The sequence below is a fragment of the Anomaloglossus baeobatrachus genome, chromosome 6 (genome assembly GCF_048569485.1).
Source record: "Anomaloglossus baeobatrachus isolate aAnoBae1 chromosome 6, aAnoBae1.hap1, whole genome shotgun sequence".
Classification (NCBI taxonomy): domain Eukaryota; kingdom Metazoa; phylum Chordata; class Amphibia; order Anura; family Aromobatidae; genus Anomaloglossus; species Anomaloglossus baeobatrachus.
Window position 1 is genome coordinate 343,485,683 of NC_134358.1, and position 19,730 is coordinate 343,505,412.

Consider the following 19,730-nt stretch of genomic DNA (forward strand, 5'->3'; position numbering starts at 1 on the left):
AGAGCATCAGTTTTATCATATTGTGAACATGGTGAATAACATATCCCAAAAAACTATTGTGCGATCACACTTTTTTTTTTTTTACAGTTTTTCTGCACTTGAAATTTGTTTGCTGTTTTCCAGTACACTATATGGTAAAATGCATGGTTTAATTTAAAGTACAACTCGTCCCAAAAAAACCCAAGCCTTTATATAACAAGATTAACGGAAAACTAAAAAAGTTACGGCTCTCAGAAGAGGGGGAGCAAAACATACAAACAGAAAATCACCGGGGGGTGAAGGGATTAAGTCAAATCTATTGACTGTATACAAAAAGTATCTGCGCCTTACAAATATACACCCCACATATAGAGCTCAAAAATGCTGCAAGCGATAACAATCACTCCTGCTGAGTGACTAAATATGAAAAAAGGGGGGAAAGGATACTGCCACTGCGGTAATGAACTCTTAGGGGTACTTCTCACATAGCGAGATCGCTGCTGAGTCACAGGTTTTGTGACGTACCAGTGACCTCATCAGCGATCTCGCTGTGTGTGACACTAAGCATCGACCTGGCCCCTGCTGTGAAATCGCTGATCGTTACACACTGTTCTGGTTCATTTTTTGCTCGTTTGTCTCCCGCTGTGCAGCACACATCGGCGTATTTGACGGCAGGAAACCAACGAGCACCGACTCTGTGTAAGCAGCATACACTGGTAACCAGGGTAAATATCGGGTAACTAAGCAAAGCGCTTTGCTTAGTAACCTGATGTGTACCCTAGCTACGTATACAGGGAGCCAGCGCTTGCAGCCTGTAAGGGTGTACACTGGTAACCAGGGTAAATATTGGGTAACCAAGCAAACCGCTTTGCTTAGTTACCCGATATTTACCCTGGTTACCAAGCGCAGCATCGTTACACGAGTCGCTGGTAGCTGGTCGCTGGTGAGATCTTCCTGATTGACAGCTCACTAGCAACCCTGTAGCAACGTACCAGCGATCCTGACCAGGTCGTATCGTGGTCGGAATTGCTGGTACGTTGTTTAGTGAGGCGGTACCCTTATACTGTGGTCAAGATAAGATAAATCATAAAACACCTTAGGTATAACCAAAATAATAGTACACTGCCCAAAGGCAGTCACTGCGACCATGTATGACCGGGAGTGTAGATCAGGAAGCCCCCAGGATCAGGCTGGTAGAGGTCGGTAATGTGAAGAAAAAAACTTTCACAGTGCATTCTGAGTGAACTCCTGTAACGGAGTGCTCAACAGATTAGTGCTTGTAATTGCAGGCTGCCGTACTCAGTGGTGACGTCACCCCTCCTGCTTCTCCATGTCCTGCATTGAGCTTTGCTGTGTTGGGGGTGCCAACAGCCTAGGCACCCAGCAGCAGCATCGCGCCCAGCAGACCGGAGGCTCGCTCTACTGTGCTGGGATAGACCCTCACAGTACCCCGCACCAAGGTCCCCCTCCGAGGTTGGCGCAATTATACTATGGTGGCCCAAGCTTTCTGTCTTCCTGCTGCGAATATCAGTCCACATCCGCCCCAAAAAATGGTGCTTTGCTTAGACGTGCCATCTACTGTCGCTGTATCCAATTTCTCAGCGACCCTGGTGCCGGGTGGCACACTGGATAATAAGGGGTTAATACCAGCTTTGTTTTACCCGCTGGTATTAAGCCCGAGATTCTTAATGTCAGGCCAAGTTTGACCCAGCCATTAAGAATCTCCAATAAAGGGTTAAAAAAGACACCACACAGATAAAAAGTACCTTATTAGAAATAAATACACATTTATGGACTCCATCTTTATTACTCTTTCTCACCCTCCACGATCCTGGTCTTCTGTCACTGATCTAGCTCTGCTATATCAGAAAGCATGGGGGGAGGAAGACGCTTCTGCTCCCCGTACTGTCTAATCACTTAGTGAGTGAGCAGAGACTGCGGGTTGGTAAGCGGTGACGTCACCACTGCCACCGTTGCCATAGTAACCTAACGAGCGGGTTACTATAGAAACTGTGATCTCCAATCACCTGATTCCCTGTGCCGCTATTCACTGGCTGTGGCATTACAGTGTGTGGCATGTGGGCTGATTCTGCAAAGAGCGCCAACATGCAGGGAGGGGAATGCCAAGCATGTGCTCGAGCATCTCACCGAGTATCTCGAGTACTAAGATGCTCGGAGAGCACAAGCATGCTCAACATGCATGCTCGCCCATCCCTATTCACTGACACTACAGGATCTTGCATGACGTAGCCATGTGACCAGTCCGTAACCTACGAGGTAATACAATATTCACACCTGACTGGTCACATGGCTATGATGTCACAGAGGGTCTTTTAGTCAGTGCTGGTTACCGAGAGAGCACAGCGATGATTGGACTTGGACTTGGAAGCAGAAGCCCCAGGAGACAGAGTCTGCAGGACGCATCACTGGACCTGTAAGTATAATGACAATGTTTATTATTAACTATATTCTTTATTTTACAGCCCCCCCCCGCCCCATCCTATAACTGTAAAGTCCAAGATCGGTGATCGGACCGAACATTGTGTTATCTCAATCTCGATCTTTACAAAACGATCGGGCGAGTCTTTCCGATCCCGACCATTGGGGTGATCGCCCATCACTAGTTATTGTTATTGTGTTGCTCTGTTGTATGCGGAACATGCAGTTTCAGTATATTTGGCTATGGTGTGTGCATTTTGCTCCGTTTACTAAATGTTTTCTTTGTCCAGAAGAAACAAACTGCTAAGTACTTGCCACATCATGAGTCCAGTTTTCAGAATTTGTTAATGTTTTTTAAATTCTGCATTTTAATTAAAATGTTTTCTGTATTCATTTTCAGCTTTCAGGAGGTTGTGAATTGACTGTAGTCATACATGATTTTGCAGCATGCAACACTAATGAATTAACGGTGCGTAGGGGACAGACTGTAGAAATTCTCGAAAGACAGCAAGATAAACCTGACTGGTGCTTAGTAAGGACAACTGACAAATCGCCAGCATCAGAAGGCTTAGTTCCTTGCAGTTCTCTCTGCATTGCACACTCAAGGAGTAGCATGGAAATGGAAGGGATATTTAATCATAAAGGTAAATAGTTTGTAAAATAGAGCTGCACTGGTTTTAAGAATGCAAAAATCTTTTAGGAAGTTATCTTTTTTTAATTTCAGACTATTTTCTTTCATGATTTGCTGTGTGTCTACAATTGTAGCCAAACGTTTTTGACTGACATGTATTTTGGTTTTCTCAGCTTGCTGCTTTAGTGTTTTTATATATTTTAGTCACATGTTTCTATGGTTCCCGAAGTACAATTATAAGCATTACATAAGTTTTTAAATTTCTATTAACAAATACATCAAGTTTATACAAAAACAGATTCCTTTTAACATAGTTGCTGCCTAATATTATTTTACTATTTTATTAACAATTTCAATTCCGTCAGTTACAAGCTACATCTTGCAGTATATTGAGATTTAAGAAAAGGACAAAGGAACTAGCACTTAAAGAGTTATGCTATGTGCGCACAGTGCATTTTTCGTTTAATTTTTGCGCGTTTTTCGGGTGCGTTTTTGGGCTCAAAACTGCATCACTTTGCTTCCTCAGCAAAGTCTGAGTTTTCATTTTTGTTGTCCGCACAAAGCTTTTTTTTTAAGCTGCGTCTTTTAGCTTAAAAAAAAAATGGACATGTCAATTCTTTCCTGCATTTTTCTGTGTCCCCCCCCATGCATTGCATTGGAAAAACGCAAAGATCAAGAACGCAGCCAAAAACGCACCAAAACGTGTTAAAACCGCATGTGTTTTTACCGTTGCGGTTTTTTTGCGTGTTTTTCCTGCGGGTGCTTTTTGATGCGTTTTTGTGCGTTTTTAGCGGCCAAAAACGCACAAAAATGCAGCATCAAAAAAACGCAGCGTGCACACATAGCCTTAGACCACCAAAGAGCTAATAAATCTAAAATGCCTGCTAAGTGGGGATTACAGTCATTAGCATGAAAGTATATTCAAAGTAGGGGTAGCAGGTAATAGAAATGCATGTTTTAGTTTTTAGGCAAGTACCTGAGGAAAGTAGAGAGGAGAACCAACACGATCTGAAAATGGCATGCATTATGTAAAAAGTGCAAATTCACAGATTTATTCAAACTGTACTATAAGAAAAAAAAGAGATTTTTAGCAAATAATTGATCAATTTTTTGAGCCACCCCTGCCAACGTTACGGCAAATCTCAATAGGGGGGTCCTACTCCATATTATGTATTTCATCTGCCATGTGGCCTCATAGATAAAATTAAAAGCAGAACCATAATGGAGCACACATACCTGTAACCTGTATATAACCGCTTCCATATTGCAAAAGAGGCAATAGTGGATAAAGGGCAGCCTAGGTCCCAGCATGTGGAGCAAACTCTACACATACCAGGACTATATCAGAACTGACCTTCCCAGTGTCAGACAGCAACCATTGATAAAGGCAGACCACATCCAAGTATGGTGCTTAATTAACAATGCCTGTGAAAAAGGGTGAGGCAACTGAATGTGAACAGCTACCAACAGGAGGAATACAGTGCAAACCACCAAAGCGCTAATAAATTACATTTATTAGCATGAAAGTATATTCAAAGTAGGGATAGCAGGTAATAGAAATGCATTGTTTAGTTTTTAGGCAACTACCTGAGGAAAGTAGTAGATGAGAAACGATATTTTTATTCATTAAACCGTTGAGCTTGATACAGTGTATTAAATTTGAAAGTAAATTCCTCTATAGTAAAAATTCTAAATAATCTAAAGTATTTTGTTCCTATACAGACTCCATATCTGGTAATGATGCTAGTCCCCCAGCTTCCTTTAATTCATTACAACCACATATGGTTACCACACAAAGCTCTCCAGGTCCTAAGCGGCATGGTAACACTTTGAGGAAATGGCTGACAAGCCCAGTGAGGAGACTCAGCAGTGGAAAAGCTGACGGACATGTGAAAAAGATGGCTCATAAACATAAAAAAAGCAGAGAAGTGCGCAAGAACACAGACTCAAACTACCAAAAAGATTCTGATGACAGTGCAGCAACGCCCCAAGATGAGACTATTGAAGAGGTTAGTGTGGCAAACATGATAAAGCGGTTGTTCAGGCAATAGGAAAAGTAAACTTGGCTTGGCATAGGTAAAAATAGCAAACAAAATTATACTTTCTACCAGAACCCACCTGAATCCAGCGCACGCTGTTCAGTAGTCTGCGCTGCCAAAGGAAGATCAGACATCACTGCTCCATCAGTAGCAGGACTGCTGTAACCTGTGAAGGGCTGGAGCGGTCCGGTGAGTTCAGTATTACATCACTGTCTCCACTCCTGGGGTAAACGCAGACTATGGAGTTGCCTTCATTGAATTCAGGTGTGTGCCAGTATTTGAGTATTATTTAGTTTATTTTTTACAGCTGCAAGTCACCAATTGCAATTTTTTTGAACAACCAATTTTTTTTCCAACATCTTGTATTTCCCATGTAAAGATGAGCGAACCTGTGGAGGTTTGGTTCGCTGGCAGCAAACTAACTGAACCTCTACATGACCGAAACTTGCACGAGGAGGTTCGGAAACACTGACTTTGAGGTTCGGAAACACTGGCAATTTGACTTTCCGCCCACATACAGCCAGCCATAAGCAAATCACTTCTGGGGGAGGATGGGCGGGCATTTTAATTTTTTTTTTTTGGGGGATGCACACTTCATGTGATCACACTGTTGTTACCCCCAGTGCGAGCCATTCCAACGCTGCAAGCGACTCGCATAGGTCTGAGCATAGCGTTGCATGCGCAAGTTAATTTTGCATGTAAAGTATTCGAACTCCAAACCCGAACCCTTTGTTTTTTAGTTGGTGTTCAGTTGCAAAACTTAACCTCATTTTCACTCTTCTCTATTCCCATGTCCCTGTATGAAAACACTCTAAATTTTTAGAGACCTCAAAGGGACTATCAGTTCTAATGGAAATATGAGACATGGAGAAGACATATGTAGCTGCAGTGTCTCACTCTGTTTTGTAACAAAACAGCATAAAGGTGGCAGCTGAGTGGTAGAAATTGTTAGTCACACACCACTGCTTTTTTACCACTGCAGAAAGAGTCCATAATATGAGTATGGGGAGAATGGAACTGAAACTACTAGGCAAGAAAGAAAAGTAAAACTTCAAAATATGTAAGTTTTTGTCTTGCTTGGCCTAATGGCCTCCCTTGAAAGCAGAACTCACGATGATGTTGTGATGAATGCATAATTTCTGATTACACACTACCCAGCAGAGGCAAATTGTGATGATTCTAATTTTCAAGTTACTTTGTCTTGATTTTCTTAATGTAGTAATAAAATAAGTGTGTATTAGAAACGTTTTGATACCTATTTACATATTTAAGCTTACTCAGAATATGTTACCTTTTTTACCTTTTCCAAATAGCATGTACGAAATGAGGTACTTAGTAGTGGCACACTGTCTAAATCATCTTCATCTGGTATGCAAAGCTGTGGAGAGGAGGAAAGTGAGGAAGGACCAGATGCAGTTCCCCTACCACCACCTATGGCTATTCAACAGCATTGTCTTCTTCAGTGTGATTCTCAGGATGAAAAGGTATTTTAATTTTTCACATAATTTCAATAGTAGCAAATATTTAATTGTTCTGTGACATTATTAAATTGACATTACTATATCCATTTTTCAAGTCTTAGAATAATCCCCCATTTCATGTTATATTTTTCTGACCTTGTATTCTTTTGACACAAAATAATGTCCAGATATTCTTTCTGTACACAACATGTGTAAGATAAAAAGAATTAAACTGTCCATGGAGCAAATGACAGTTGTATTTACAACCTAAACAAGTTGTGTACTGAATCAAAAGTGAGACTTTTATGCAGAATCATTGACTTGCAGTTGAACCCATACACTGCACTTCAGAACAATGTTTTGACTGGTCTGTGGGGATTTCAGGACTCTGAATCCCAATTGTCGTTACTGTACAGCGCCTATATATGTACAGTCATAGCCGAAAGTGTTGGCACCAGGGCCGGCATCAGCACCCGGCAAACCCGGTCAAATGCCGAGGCCCTGGGCTTCCGGGGGGCCCACTCACGGTTGCAGGAGTGGTGTAACGCTAGTCAGGGGGGCCCGGTGCCCACGCTGTCACCGGCCGCCTCCCGCCGATGATCGCGCGTTGTATCAGCATTGCAGTTGCCGATACAATTGAGAGCAATGATGAGATGGAGCGGCGCGCTCTCTCTCTCATCATTCTCCCTGCTGTGTCTGACTCTGTCAGCGGTCTGACAGATCAGCAGCGAAGCGCAGTGACGTCATCACTAGAGATGAGCCACCCTCCTAGTGTTCATGTTTGGTTCGATTCGTCAAACGGCGGGTGTGTTCGTCGAACACCTTCGAACCCCATTGAAAACAATGGCAGGCAAACACATACAAACACATTATACATATACACATACAGTTAATAAACATTGCCATTATACTTAAAGGTCCCCGCGACGCGTCCTGCAGACTCTGTCTCCCGCCCTTCTCCTTCTGATCATCGCTGTGCCCTCCCAGTAACCATCACTGATGATAGGACCTTCCATGACGTCATAGCATGTGACCAATCACGTGTCTGACCAGTCACATCTCATTGGCTACAGACTGGTCACATGGCTATTACGTCATGCAGTGCATCTCTCCGGTACGCGGTGCTTGTTCGAGCATCTCTGTGTACCGGCGAGATGCTTAGGCACATGCTTTGCTCCCCATTCCTGCATGTCGGCGCTCTTTACAGAGACAGCCCACATGCAGGGACTGAATGTCACAGCTGGTGAATAGCGGCGCCGGGAATCAAGTGATCAGAGATCACCGTTGCTATAGTAACCCGCCTGTCAGGTTACTATTCCAACGGTGGCAGTGGTGACGTCACCGCTTTCCAACGCGCAGCCTCTGCTCACTCACAGAGTGATTAGACTGCACGGGAAGCAGCAGCGTCTTTCTCCCATGCATTGCTGTCTAATGTAGCAGAGCTGCATGGGTTGAAGGAGAAAGAAGACAGAAGATCAGGATTGTGGAGGAGTGAGAGGGAGTAATAAACATGGAGTCTCTAACTGTGTCTGTGTATTTTTTTTCTACTAACGTATTTTTTCTCTGTGTGGTGTCTGGTTTTTTTAACCCTTTATTGAAGATTCTTAATGGCTGGGTCAAAATTGCCTGACATGAAGAATCTCTGCTTAATACTAGCTAGTAAAACAAAGCTAATATTAACCCTTTATTACCCAGTGAGCCACCTGGCATCAGGGCTGCTGTTAGAGTTGGATACAGCGCCAGATGATGGCACTTCTAAAAAAGCGCCATTTTCTGGGGCGGCTGCGGACTGCAATTCGCAGCGGAGGGGCTCAGAAAGCTTGGGCCAACATGTGCTGCGAATTCCAATCTCCAGCTGCTTAGTTGTACCTGGCTTGACACAAAAATGGGGCAAAGCCCATGTGTTGTTTTTTGGTTTTTTTTCATTATTTCATGAAATGCACGAAGTACTTAAAAAAAGGGCTTCCCTATATTTGTATTTCCCAGCCGGGTACAAATAGGCAGCTGGGGGTTGGGGGCAGCCGTACCTGCCTGCTGTACCTGGCTAGCATACAAAAAAATGGCGAAGCCCAAGTCATTTTTTTTTTGGCAAAAAACTTTAAAAAAAAAATAAATAAATAAATAAATAAAAAATGCTTCCCTGGATTTTCCATTGCCAGTGAAGGTAACACCAAGTAGTGGGGGTTAGCAGCCAGTAGCTGCTTGGATTACCCTTAGCTACCAATACAAAAATTGCAGCAGGAGCCCACATATTTTTTTTAATTATTTATTTAAATAACTTAAAAAAAAATGGTCTTCCCTGTATTTTGATTGCCTGACATCACAGTACTGTAAAAATAAATCATTAAAAAAATTATGTAGCGCACCGCAGTATTTTTGATTCTCAGCGCAGATAAAGCAGACAGCTACGAGTTGCCACCCCCATCTGCCTGGCATTACCTTGGCTGGCAATCAAAACACAGGGAAGCCCATTAATTTTTTTTATTTAAAAAAATAGTTAAAAAAAATAAGTGGGATCCTGCCGTATTTTGATCGCCAGTCGGGTAAAGCCAGGCAGCTGGGAAATGCAAAGCGATCAGATGATGTGTCAGGTGTTCAAGGACCTGAATCACGTGACATATCAACTGATTGTATAAAAGCCGTTTATACAATCAGCTGATGCATCAGTGCAAAAAAAAAAGAGAGGGAAAAGGAAAGAGAAAGAGAGAGAAAACGAGAGAGAGAGAAAGAGAGAAGAGAGAGAAAGAAAGAGCGAGAGAAGAGAGAGAAAGAAATAGAGAAGTGAGAAGGGAGAGAAAGAAAGAGAGAAGAGTGAGAAAAGAGAGGAGAAAGAGAGAAGTGAGAGGAGAGAAGAGAGGAGAGATAGAGACAGAGAAGAGAGAAAGAGAGATAGAAAGAGAGAGGAGAGAGAGAGAAGAAAGAGAAGAGCGAAAGAGAGAGAGAAGGAAGAGGAGAGAGAGAAGAGCAGACGAGAGAGCGGAGAGGAGAGAAGAGATCAGAGATAGAGCGAAGAGAGAAAGAAGAGACAGGAGAGAGAGAACAGAGAAGAGAGAGGAGAGAGAAGAGAGAAAGAGGAGAGAGAGAAGGGAAGACAGAGGAGAGAGGAGATAGAGAAGAGAGGAGAGAGAAGAGAGAGAAGAGAAGACAGAGGAGAGGGAGAGAGAGAAGAGCGAGAGAAGACAGAGGAGAGAGAGAACAGAGAAAAGAGGAGAGAGGAGAGAAAAGAGAGAAGAGAGAGAAAAGAGAGAGGAGAGAGAAGAAAGAGAAGAGAGAGACACGCAGGCACTACCGCACCCATCATCATCTCCGCACACACCTTGGCACTACCGCACTCATCATCATCACCTCACACACCACGGTACTACCGCACTCATCATCATCACTGCACACACCCCAGCACTACCACACACATCATCGTCACCGCACACACCCCGGCACTACCACACAAATCATCATCACCGCACACACCCCGGCACTACCGCACACATCATCATCACTGCACACACCCTGGCACTACCGCACACATCATCATCACCGCACACACCCTGGCACTACTGCCCCCATCATCATCACCGCACACACCCCAGCACTACCGTACACATCATCATCACCGCACACACCGCTGCGCTACCGCCCCCATCATCATCACCGCACACACACTGACACTACTGCACACATCATCATCCCCACACACACCCCGGCACTACCGCACACATCATCATCACCGCACACGCAGGCACTACCTGAGTGAAGTCTACGGTGACAGCGCGGCTCACTTAAGTTGCTGCGTGGAGCTGACACGGAGCACTCATGTTCTACGGCGCTCCCTGTCAGCTTCATGTAGCAGAGCTGAAAGCGTTGTGTGGATTACTTCGGACCTGCATGTGTGTTTGGGGATTAATAAAGTGGTAAAAGAGGCGTTTTTTTTGTCTTTTATTCCAAATAAAGGATTTTTCGTTGTGTGTGTTTATTTACTTTCACTTACAGGTTAATAATGGAAGGTATCTCGGGGAGACACCTGCCATGATTAACCCTGCTGTTCTGTTCGCATTTGCTATACACTTGTACTGTTTCCGGGTCAATATGACCCGACCTATTAATTCTTGATTTTTAGCTACTATAATTGTTTTATTTGAATACTTTTTTCATTGATATACTGTATGTGAACATGGTTGATCATAAACAAATAAAAAATTTAAATTCAAACTTAATTATTTATTTTTTTTCATAAAAAGGTTACACAGGCTTTTTGCAATTATCTTCGATTGTTGACATTCTGCACACAAATAATAAAGAAGCTTTACATTACTATTACTAAAACATGAAATTTAACTTTTTGAAAACAAATTTTATAATTCAACAAATGAAAAATCATAAAAACTTCAACCTTTTTAGAAAGAAAAAAGAATAAACTGAACATGTTCATGCGTTTTTACACTGAACACAATAATAAGACACATGTCCTTTGCACAGATATTTTGAACATCCAGCACATGTCAGATTAGTCTTATTGTCACAGAAAGATGGACAGAAGCTACATCTCTTCCTTTTTTTGCTGGTAGCTGTGCTGGTGGAGGCCGTGGATGTGGAGTCTCTTTCTTGAGCATGCTGGACACTTTTTACAATGGCTGTTGCTCCATCATTTCTGGGGGTCACTTTTCTGCTCTCAATATATGGCCTCACCAGGGATTTTCCCAATTCCTCAAGAAATAATCTTCTTTTATGCAGCTTATTCCGGTTCCAATCAGGGTCGATTTCTCTCCATAAGACAAATGCATTGTATGCAGAAACGTCCAGTATGTTATAAAATAAAATCATTGGCCACCTATTGGTTTTGCGTTTGCATGTATATGTTGATATTGCTTGGTCTAAAGTATCAACTGCTCCCTTTGTGGTATTATAATCCAAAATAATGTCAGGCTTTCTGTCTTCTCTATCACTTACGGCATTGTCATGGTGCATTGTGCTCATTAGAATTACCTGTTTGGTTTTTTTGGAACATAATGAACAACAGTTGTTTTTTCAGAAAAATAAAAAGTAGAACTGTACACCTCTCTCTTGCTTAAGGATACCTTGCGGTAGTTCAGGTTTGTTTTTTCTCATAGTACCCAGCATGGTAAGATGTTTTTTCTTCAACATCTGGCCTAATTGATAGGATGTAAAAAAGTTGTCACATGTGACATTTTGTCCTTTTAGTCCATGAGTCAAATCTAGAACAACACGCATACCCTGATTTTTTTCAGGTCTTTCATCAGGGGTTTTTCCTGTATACACCATTTTGAGATGAAGTATACATAAAAAAACATAACTTTTGCAGTCAGAAATAATCAGAGACGTGTAGAACAGTATAAAATGCTATCGGGTCATATTGACCCGAACAGTACAAGTGTAACAATCAGCGTGTAGCAAAAAGTAAACAAAAAAAAAAAACAAAAGCAAAAAAAAATGTAGAGCTCCACAAATGAGGAGAAATCAAGGAACCACTAGTTTCAAATCCTCATTAAAAAAAAATCTGCAGGGTCTCAAAAATCATTTCGGGTCATATTGAACCGAACAGTACAGCAGGGTTAACAAAGGACTTATTACCCCGATTGCCACTGCACCCGGGAAATTTGGGACGAGCCGGGTAGAGTCCCAGGACTGTCACATCTAATGGATGCAGCAATTCCGGGCGGCTGATATTGAAAGGGTGGTGCTCCCCATCCTGACAATACCAGCCTCCAGCCGTGTGGCTTTATCTTGGCTGGTATCAAAATTGGGGGAATTATTTGTAATTATTTATTTATTTATTTTACTGCACGATATAGACCCGCCCGCCGGCGGCTTTGATTGGTTGCAGTGAGACAGCTGTCACTCAGCGTTGGGGCGTGTCTGATTGCAACCAATCATGGGCGCCGGTGGGCGGGGAAAGCAGGGAATACCAGATTGAATAATGAGCGGCAGCCATTTTCAAAAGAGGAAAAGCCGCCAGAGCTTTTTGACAGCCGTGCAGCTGATCGGTGAATAGAAAAGAGAGAGGGATTGTGCTGGGGACGCAGGGCGCATGCAAATACACAACGTGTGCACATAGCCTTACTGTGAAAAGCCATGCTTTTGGTAATCGATCCGTTATCAAACGTTAACTCGAACGGTCGAACGTGAAGCAAATTGTTCGAGTTCGTCGAACGACTCGAACATCGCCCAAAACAACTCGAATTTGAAATTGGCGAATGGTTCGCTTCGAACATCGCTCATCTCCAGTCATCACTTAGCACCTGCAGTGAGGTCAGTGCAAGCGACAGCAGTGGACACGCCGAGGAGACCGGAGCAGTGGGGGAAGGAGGAAAAGTGAGTATGTATTTCATCACTGTGGCCAGGCGACCATGGGGGTGCATTAAATGATATGGCGGCTGTATACTATATGAGGGTGCCTAATGCTATCTGGCTGTATATACCCTACATGAAGGTGCTTAATGCTATCTGGCCCTGCACTGTGCTTTACACGGGCTATATACTACAACTACAAGAGGATGCCTAATACTATCTGGCTCTGCACTGTGCTATATAGGGGCTGTATACTATATGAGGATGTTTAATGCTATCTGGCTCTGCACTGTGCTATATAGGGTCTGTGTACTACATGAGGGTGCCTAATACTATCTGGCTCTGCACTGTTGCTATATACGGGCTTTATATTATGTGAAGATGCCCGATGCTATCTGGGTCTGCACTGTGCTATTGTTGGGGGAGACCTCTGGGTCTCTCTCAGGGTCGCCGAGGAGGATTCCAGATTAGATCTTCACAGATGTTTATGAATCAAGAGAAATAACCACACAGAGATATGTCTTTATCTGGGAGAAGCTAAATGCTCTTCTGACCCTTGTATTTAACACATAGCATATATATATATATATATATATATATATATATATATATATATATATATATATATATATATATATATATATATATAGCTTACTCAATATTTCCCCATTATCTATTATCCAACCAGCTAGCCAGGCATAGTTCATTTCTTGGTTGAACAGTTTTAGCAACATTCGTTAGCAAAACATTCAAGTGTGTTTAGACATAGATGAGAGTCTAAGAATGGAACAATGTCAGTTACTTATTCTCTTCTATTCATGAATGTCAGTTACCCATCTGAAACTATAGATAAGCATTCTTCTATGAATAGAAGAATGGTAGTCACCTATCTGAAATCACACATAGGCATTTTTCTATGACTAGAAGAATGCTAGTTATCTATGTGAAACCACAGATAAGTATCTCTTCTATTCATTAACTAAAACTTATTCTACATTGCCCTAAGCATAATAAGTTTTGATTATACATTCCGTTAATATTACAATTAGGTATATTTGGAGAGGCAATACATAAAGCGTTCAAAGGACGGATTACACTGGGGAACAATTTGGGAAAAAAAATTCTGTTGAGTTAGGTTTTTGAGCTGATTTATACTAAAATTGGCATGCTGATTCCAAAAATGTAGTCAGTTTTTTTCTATCACGTCAAGTTTTTCCTCCTCAACTTACCTGCCATAGAAGCACAATTGCACTGATTTCTGTAATAAGACTTGTTATCTGAGTACAATTCGACTCATATAGAGCTACGTGGCAACTTGTAAGAGTAGTCACAACTGAGACAGTGTGGTGAGAGGTGTGTGCAGCTCCCAATACGTCATAATTATCAATATCTTTACACAAAAAATGTTTCATAGTAGGAATAAATAGGATTTTGGATAGCTTTTCTCTTTACATTGGGCGCTTAGTTGTAATTTATGTATCTTTTATGATTTTTTTCTTTGTTAGTTTTCAAAGCTTGTAACTTTCCATCTCAGTGTTTTATTTACTTATGTACATATTTCCTTTGTTTCAGATCATGTCTGCTCCTCCTTCCTCTCGTCGTAAATGCCTAAACAACCCTGACTCCTTCTGCTATATTTGTGGTGTTTTCACCATTCCAGTTGAAAGGGCAAACATCAGTGCATTTGTCAAACAAGCATATTTTGCATATTTTAAAGTAAAACTCGGTGATCAAGATAAGCCACGGGCCCCTCACATAGTGTGCAAGCAGTGTGTCGAGAGTTTACAGATGTGGACCAAAGGAACACGTGAAAAGTTGGCATTTGGTATCCCCATGGTGTGTAGAGAGCATAAAAGTCATTCCACAGACTGTTACTTCTGTTTAGTGAAAACATCAGGATTTAACAGGAAAAATAAAAGTAAAATAGAATATCCAAATCTACCGTCAGCTATCAGACCAATGCCTCATTCAGCTGAAATTCCAGTGCCAGTTTTCTAACAGCTACCATCTCTAGAAGTTCTGAGTGATGTTGACGAACACAGTGACAGCAATGATGCAGAATTTGAAATTCACAAGGATTCAGTTCGTAAGGGATCTGATCAGCACGAGTTAAATGATTTAGCTTGTGAATTGGGCTTATCAAAAAAATCTTCAGAATTACTAGCATCAAGGCTGAATGAGAAACAGTTACTTGAACAAGGAGCGAAGGTATCATACTTTCGTACTAGAGAAGGTACATTTTTGCAGTACTTTCGGTGTGACAGCGGTTTTGTGTTTTGCCATAATATTCCTGGTTTACTACAAGAATTAGGGCTTTCAATGCACAATCCAAATGAATGGCGACTGTTTATTGATAGCTCAAAGCGGAGTCTTAAGTGTGTCCTTCTACACAATGGCAATTTATTTGGTGCAGTCCCTATTGGGCATTCTGTCTCTCTTCGTGAAGAAGATGGATATGTAAAGAGAGTTATTGAGTTATTGAAATATGACACACACAATTGGATCATCTGTGTTGACCTTAAAATGGTTTGCTTCCTTCTTGGTCAGCAACGTGGGTACACAAAGTATCCCTGCTTTCTCTGTATGTGGGATTGCAGAGCTCGAGAAAAGCATTGGGTTGAGTCGAATTGGCCTCCAAGATCTGGTCTGGTTCATATTTGTACTATTTAAAAAAAACAAAACACTTTTTAGGTACAGTAGTTTACATATTTTTGAGAAGACAAAAATCCTATAGTTCAAAAACTTGACGAGAAAAACTGAGATCATTTCTGGATTCAGCATCCAAAAATTAATTAAGAACAGTTGTCTGACCTAACTCCTAAAAAATTGCGTTCCCCAGTGTTATCTTATTATTATAGTGGACAAACAATTCATAGCCTAGGCCTTCACAGTCCCCCCTTAATAAGATTATCTGTCTTCTTACTCCGTGAGGGCTACCCAGAGACTACAGTGTCCCACAGCTATGGTATATAGATGCGTTTTAGTCTTTCCTAACATCTTCACCTCAGTTCCCACAGAGGGGATCCGAGCCCCGTGGCGCCCTTCTATAAAAGCCTTTTAAGCTTGACTTCGGGTCGTTGAGCTTTGATGGTAACCATTGTGTCAGATTTGTAGGGGGCTACTGGTGTATGTAATACTGAAGGGAAGATTGCCATGGCTATAGCATCGTTTGTCCCCTTATTACAAATCTAATTACAGCAAGGCAAAATCCAGTAAACCGTAATTATAATTTATCCATGCAACATTTTTGTTAACTGTGGTGATAGGAATAAGAGACTCAAACCCCCGCTGCTACTTGGTCTCTTGCTTTATACTCATTTGGAACCCCAATTACGTCTATATCCCCAATCGTCCCCAGTATTCCATCCCACATCATTCCATGATCTGCAATTCACATTCCCTGTACGTGTTATGCACAGATAAAAAATAAATTGCGCTCCCCTCCGTGTCCAGGCAGTCCCCGAACAGTCCACCACTGAGCATAAGTCAAAAAGGAAAGTGTTCACAGGTGATGTCATATTGACCCATAGTTCATAAGGTTTACCACGGGTTTTTTTGATCTCCGCTCCTTCAGTTAGCAAGACACAACTCATGATGAAAAGAAGGATCTTCATTCTTTAGCTGGAACAAGCCTGCAATGGGAGGTGTGGACCCAGTTACTTCTTCCTTTCAATTTGACAGATGTGGGAGTCACCAGCAATACTTGGTAGGGACCGTCATTCAGTAGCTCTAGACAATGTCTCTTGACGTATCTCTTGACCAACTCCAAGTCTCCTGGCTTCAAACGGTGGCAAATGTCATCTCCTGTAGAGTCTGGGAGAGAGAAAGAAACTATAGCATGTGTGTTAGTTAGTTGTTTAGCAAGATTAAACACAAACTGCACAATTTATCATTTGATTCTGATAATTCCTGGGGGCTAAACCCTGCAATCGGGGGAATTGACCCAAACAAAATCTCGTAAGGTGACAACCTGTGTCTAGCCAATGGGGTCGTTCTCACATGATACAGAGCAACCGGGAAACATCCACTACTACTAGACAGTATTTGTATCTCCCACATTTAGGCAACTGGATGTGATCGACTTGGATCCTGTGGAATGGGTACAGGGGCTCTGCTAGGTGTTTGGGTGGGACTTCTTCTGTCGTTCCAGTGTTACAAGTTTGACAACCATGGCAGCTCTTATTATAGGCAGCAAGCATGGTAGATATCCCAGGGGCATAGAAGAACTTGCATATCACTTCTAGGCTCTGGTTTTTCCCTCTGTGGGTGGGGCCATGTCTCCAGGCAGCTATGGCAGCATGCATTCTTCTAGGAAGGCAGGGTAGACTGTTGACCTTCCAGATGTCACCTTCTAGCTTGGCTCCTTCTTTCTTTCATGTCTGCAGTTCTTCTCTTGTGACTAGTCTTTGTTCTGCCTTGAGCCAATCCATTGGTGTTCTACGAACATTTATGCGGTCTCTGGGATCTTCTGGTTCAGCTAAAGATAGGTCTTGTAGAATCCTCTGGTCGTAACCATGGCTGTATAGCATTCAGATTCTTCCACTTTCATTAAAGTGCTTCTTTAGCTTTCTTGTTAGCGTAGGCATTTCCTTTAGCAACTTCTGAGGTCTATGGGCTTGGACCTTCAAGATGGCAACTTCTCTCAGCCTGGACAGGGCAAACATCAGTCTGCGGACACATTCTGCATTTTTTGACTGGAGTTCCTGCTGCGGTGATGAACCCTCTGTTTGACCATATGACACCAAAATCATGTGCTAGGCCAAAAGCATGTTGAGAGTCTGTATAAATATTGGCAGTAGCTTCTTCAGTATAGGTACAGGCTTCAGCTAGGGCCACAAGTTCTGCTTCTTGGGCAGACATTCGGGCTGGGAGTGCTGTAGCTTTGATTACTGACACTGAGTTGGTTACAGCATAGCCTTTATGAAAGGTGCCCTTTTCATCAGCAAATCTTGAGCCGTCTGTAAACAGGGTGCAATCTGGATTTTCAAGTGGGTGTTAAGAGACATTGTTGGGCGTGACCTTTTCTTTCTCCATCTCCTGGAAGCAATTATGATATATATGTATATCTGCTGTATCCTCCTTACAAATATAAAGATAACTTAAAAGAAAAACTCAATCGGTGCACAAATTTAAAACCTTAAAAATAGCTGTGACTTTCCACATCATCTTCACCCCCCCTTTTTGAATATATTATCCAAAGCATAATTAGATTCAAAAGTGTCTATGGTACCAGAGTTCTACATTTAGGCATAAATGTCACATTGTGTAGATTGTACCTAACCGGGAACACCATAAATATCGCATTTTGTGTAACCTTATAATGGTAAACTATTTCAATGGCTTTTTAACCTTCGCTTGGACCACAGAAATCTGCATTACAATCTTTCTTTCTATAAAGAGAAAACAGATGATTCAAGACATTAAATATCATAAACGCAGAGTACCATAAATCATCCATATACCTTAAACCAAATTATTGTAATTAGTAATAAATTATATTAATAAAGATTATAATAATTAACTAATGGTACACAGCCTGACCTCTATGCTCCATTATCTACCAATAAATCTAAACATGTCCACAATTCAATTTATTCTGTTTCGATAGAATCAGTAAAATAAAATACTATTGCCAATTACTTTTTCCAATATAATTTACAATGAATTGTGAAAAGAAGGAAAAAGTCTCCTTTGTTATAGCAAACAATAAGACTACTCCCCTGTGAGCTGAAACTTTAGTTATTTGACTTACAAACTGGGAAAAACTGTATTTTGGGTCTACCCCCTGAACCCAAAACCAAACAGGGCTTGTCTTTTCCTTGTTGGGTTAAAAATCTCTCTCCTCCCTTGGATATATTTATTTATTTTTAAAAACATGCAACTCCCAGAATTCACCCATCCCATCCACAACTGGAATACATCCTTTTTCATTTTTCCTTCTCATCTTCCATCAGGTCTGTTTCCAAGGTACTTTTAAGGGGTTTTTTTTCCTCTTCTTATTCTATTGCTTACTAATTAATAAGACATTCCCCCTATGACTGTCCTGACTCAATCCAACCTGCACACTGGATCTATCTTAAATGTCTTCCATTGCCACCTCCAGCACAACCACTCATTCATTCATTAATGCATTCATTCATTCATTCATTCATTCATTTATTCATTCATTCATTCAATATTCAATCTTTTAGTACTATAAACTTTTACTAACCGCTTTAATTTATTATTTTCAATATATCAATGGACTTTAACATTTTGATCCCTGAGACTCACATTGCAAATACTCATTAAATGCAATTTCCTACAAATCTGACACTCTTTAGAACTGTCCCAACTCCCAAATATTACTTTATATATATTTGTCCATGATCTTAGTCTAATTATAGATAAAAACACCTTTTTTTATGTCTGAGTATGTAGTAGTACACCCAGTCTTTTGTTTAAACATTTACGAAGCACATGGTCTTCTTCACACATCCCCCTCTCACTTCCTTTGTATTAACCATGCCTCGGCCACCATGTGCTTCGTCCACCATTTTAAGATCTGACCTAAAATTGCTGCCACCAGGAATAGCACATGGTTTATCACAGTATTGCGGCCTAGAGTCCCCACATCCTCGAAAACAAGTTCACTCTCATCCAGATTTTTTCGATCACACCTAGAACAGGCCCATACCACACCATCGCCATTTTGGTCACTCACAAGGTACATTTTTGTAATATACATAATTCAAAACTCTGTCTATCTTTTTCCTTTCCCCTTCTACCCAATTCTCTCTATATATACACTGTATACACTTTTAGAAACCCTTCCCCATGCACAAGCGGCAGATAACAATCCATTGTCTTCCAAAACACTTTTTCTTTTCTCAGCACAAG

At 41.5% G+C, this 19,730-nt stretch overlaps 1 protein-coding gene across 14 annotated transcripts in view; it reads left to right on the forward strand.

The window, feature by feature from the left end:
* The window catches only part of TRIO (trio Rho guanine nucleotide exchange factor), a 3,493,742-nt gene that overhangs the window by 1,337,192 nt on the left and 2,136,820 nt on the right, over positions 1-19,730 (forward strand). For all 14 annotated transcript variants that reach the window (XR_012724343.1, XR_012724344.1, XR_012724345.1 and 11 more), the window contains exons 38-40: positions 2,819-3,062; positions 4,772-5,058; positions 6,402-6,572. Coding sequence is in view for 11 of the 14 variants with exons in the window: in XM_075314973.1 (XP_075171088.1) it covers positions 2,819-3,062; positions 4,772-5,058; positions 6,402-6,572 (702 nt within the window). In the remaining 3 variants the exon portion in view is untranslated. The remainder of the gene's footprint in view (positions 1-2,818; positions 3,063-4,771; positions 5,059-6,401; positions 6,573-19,730) is intronic.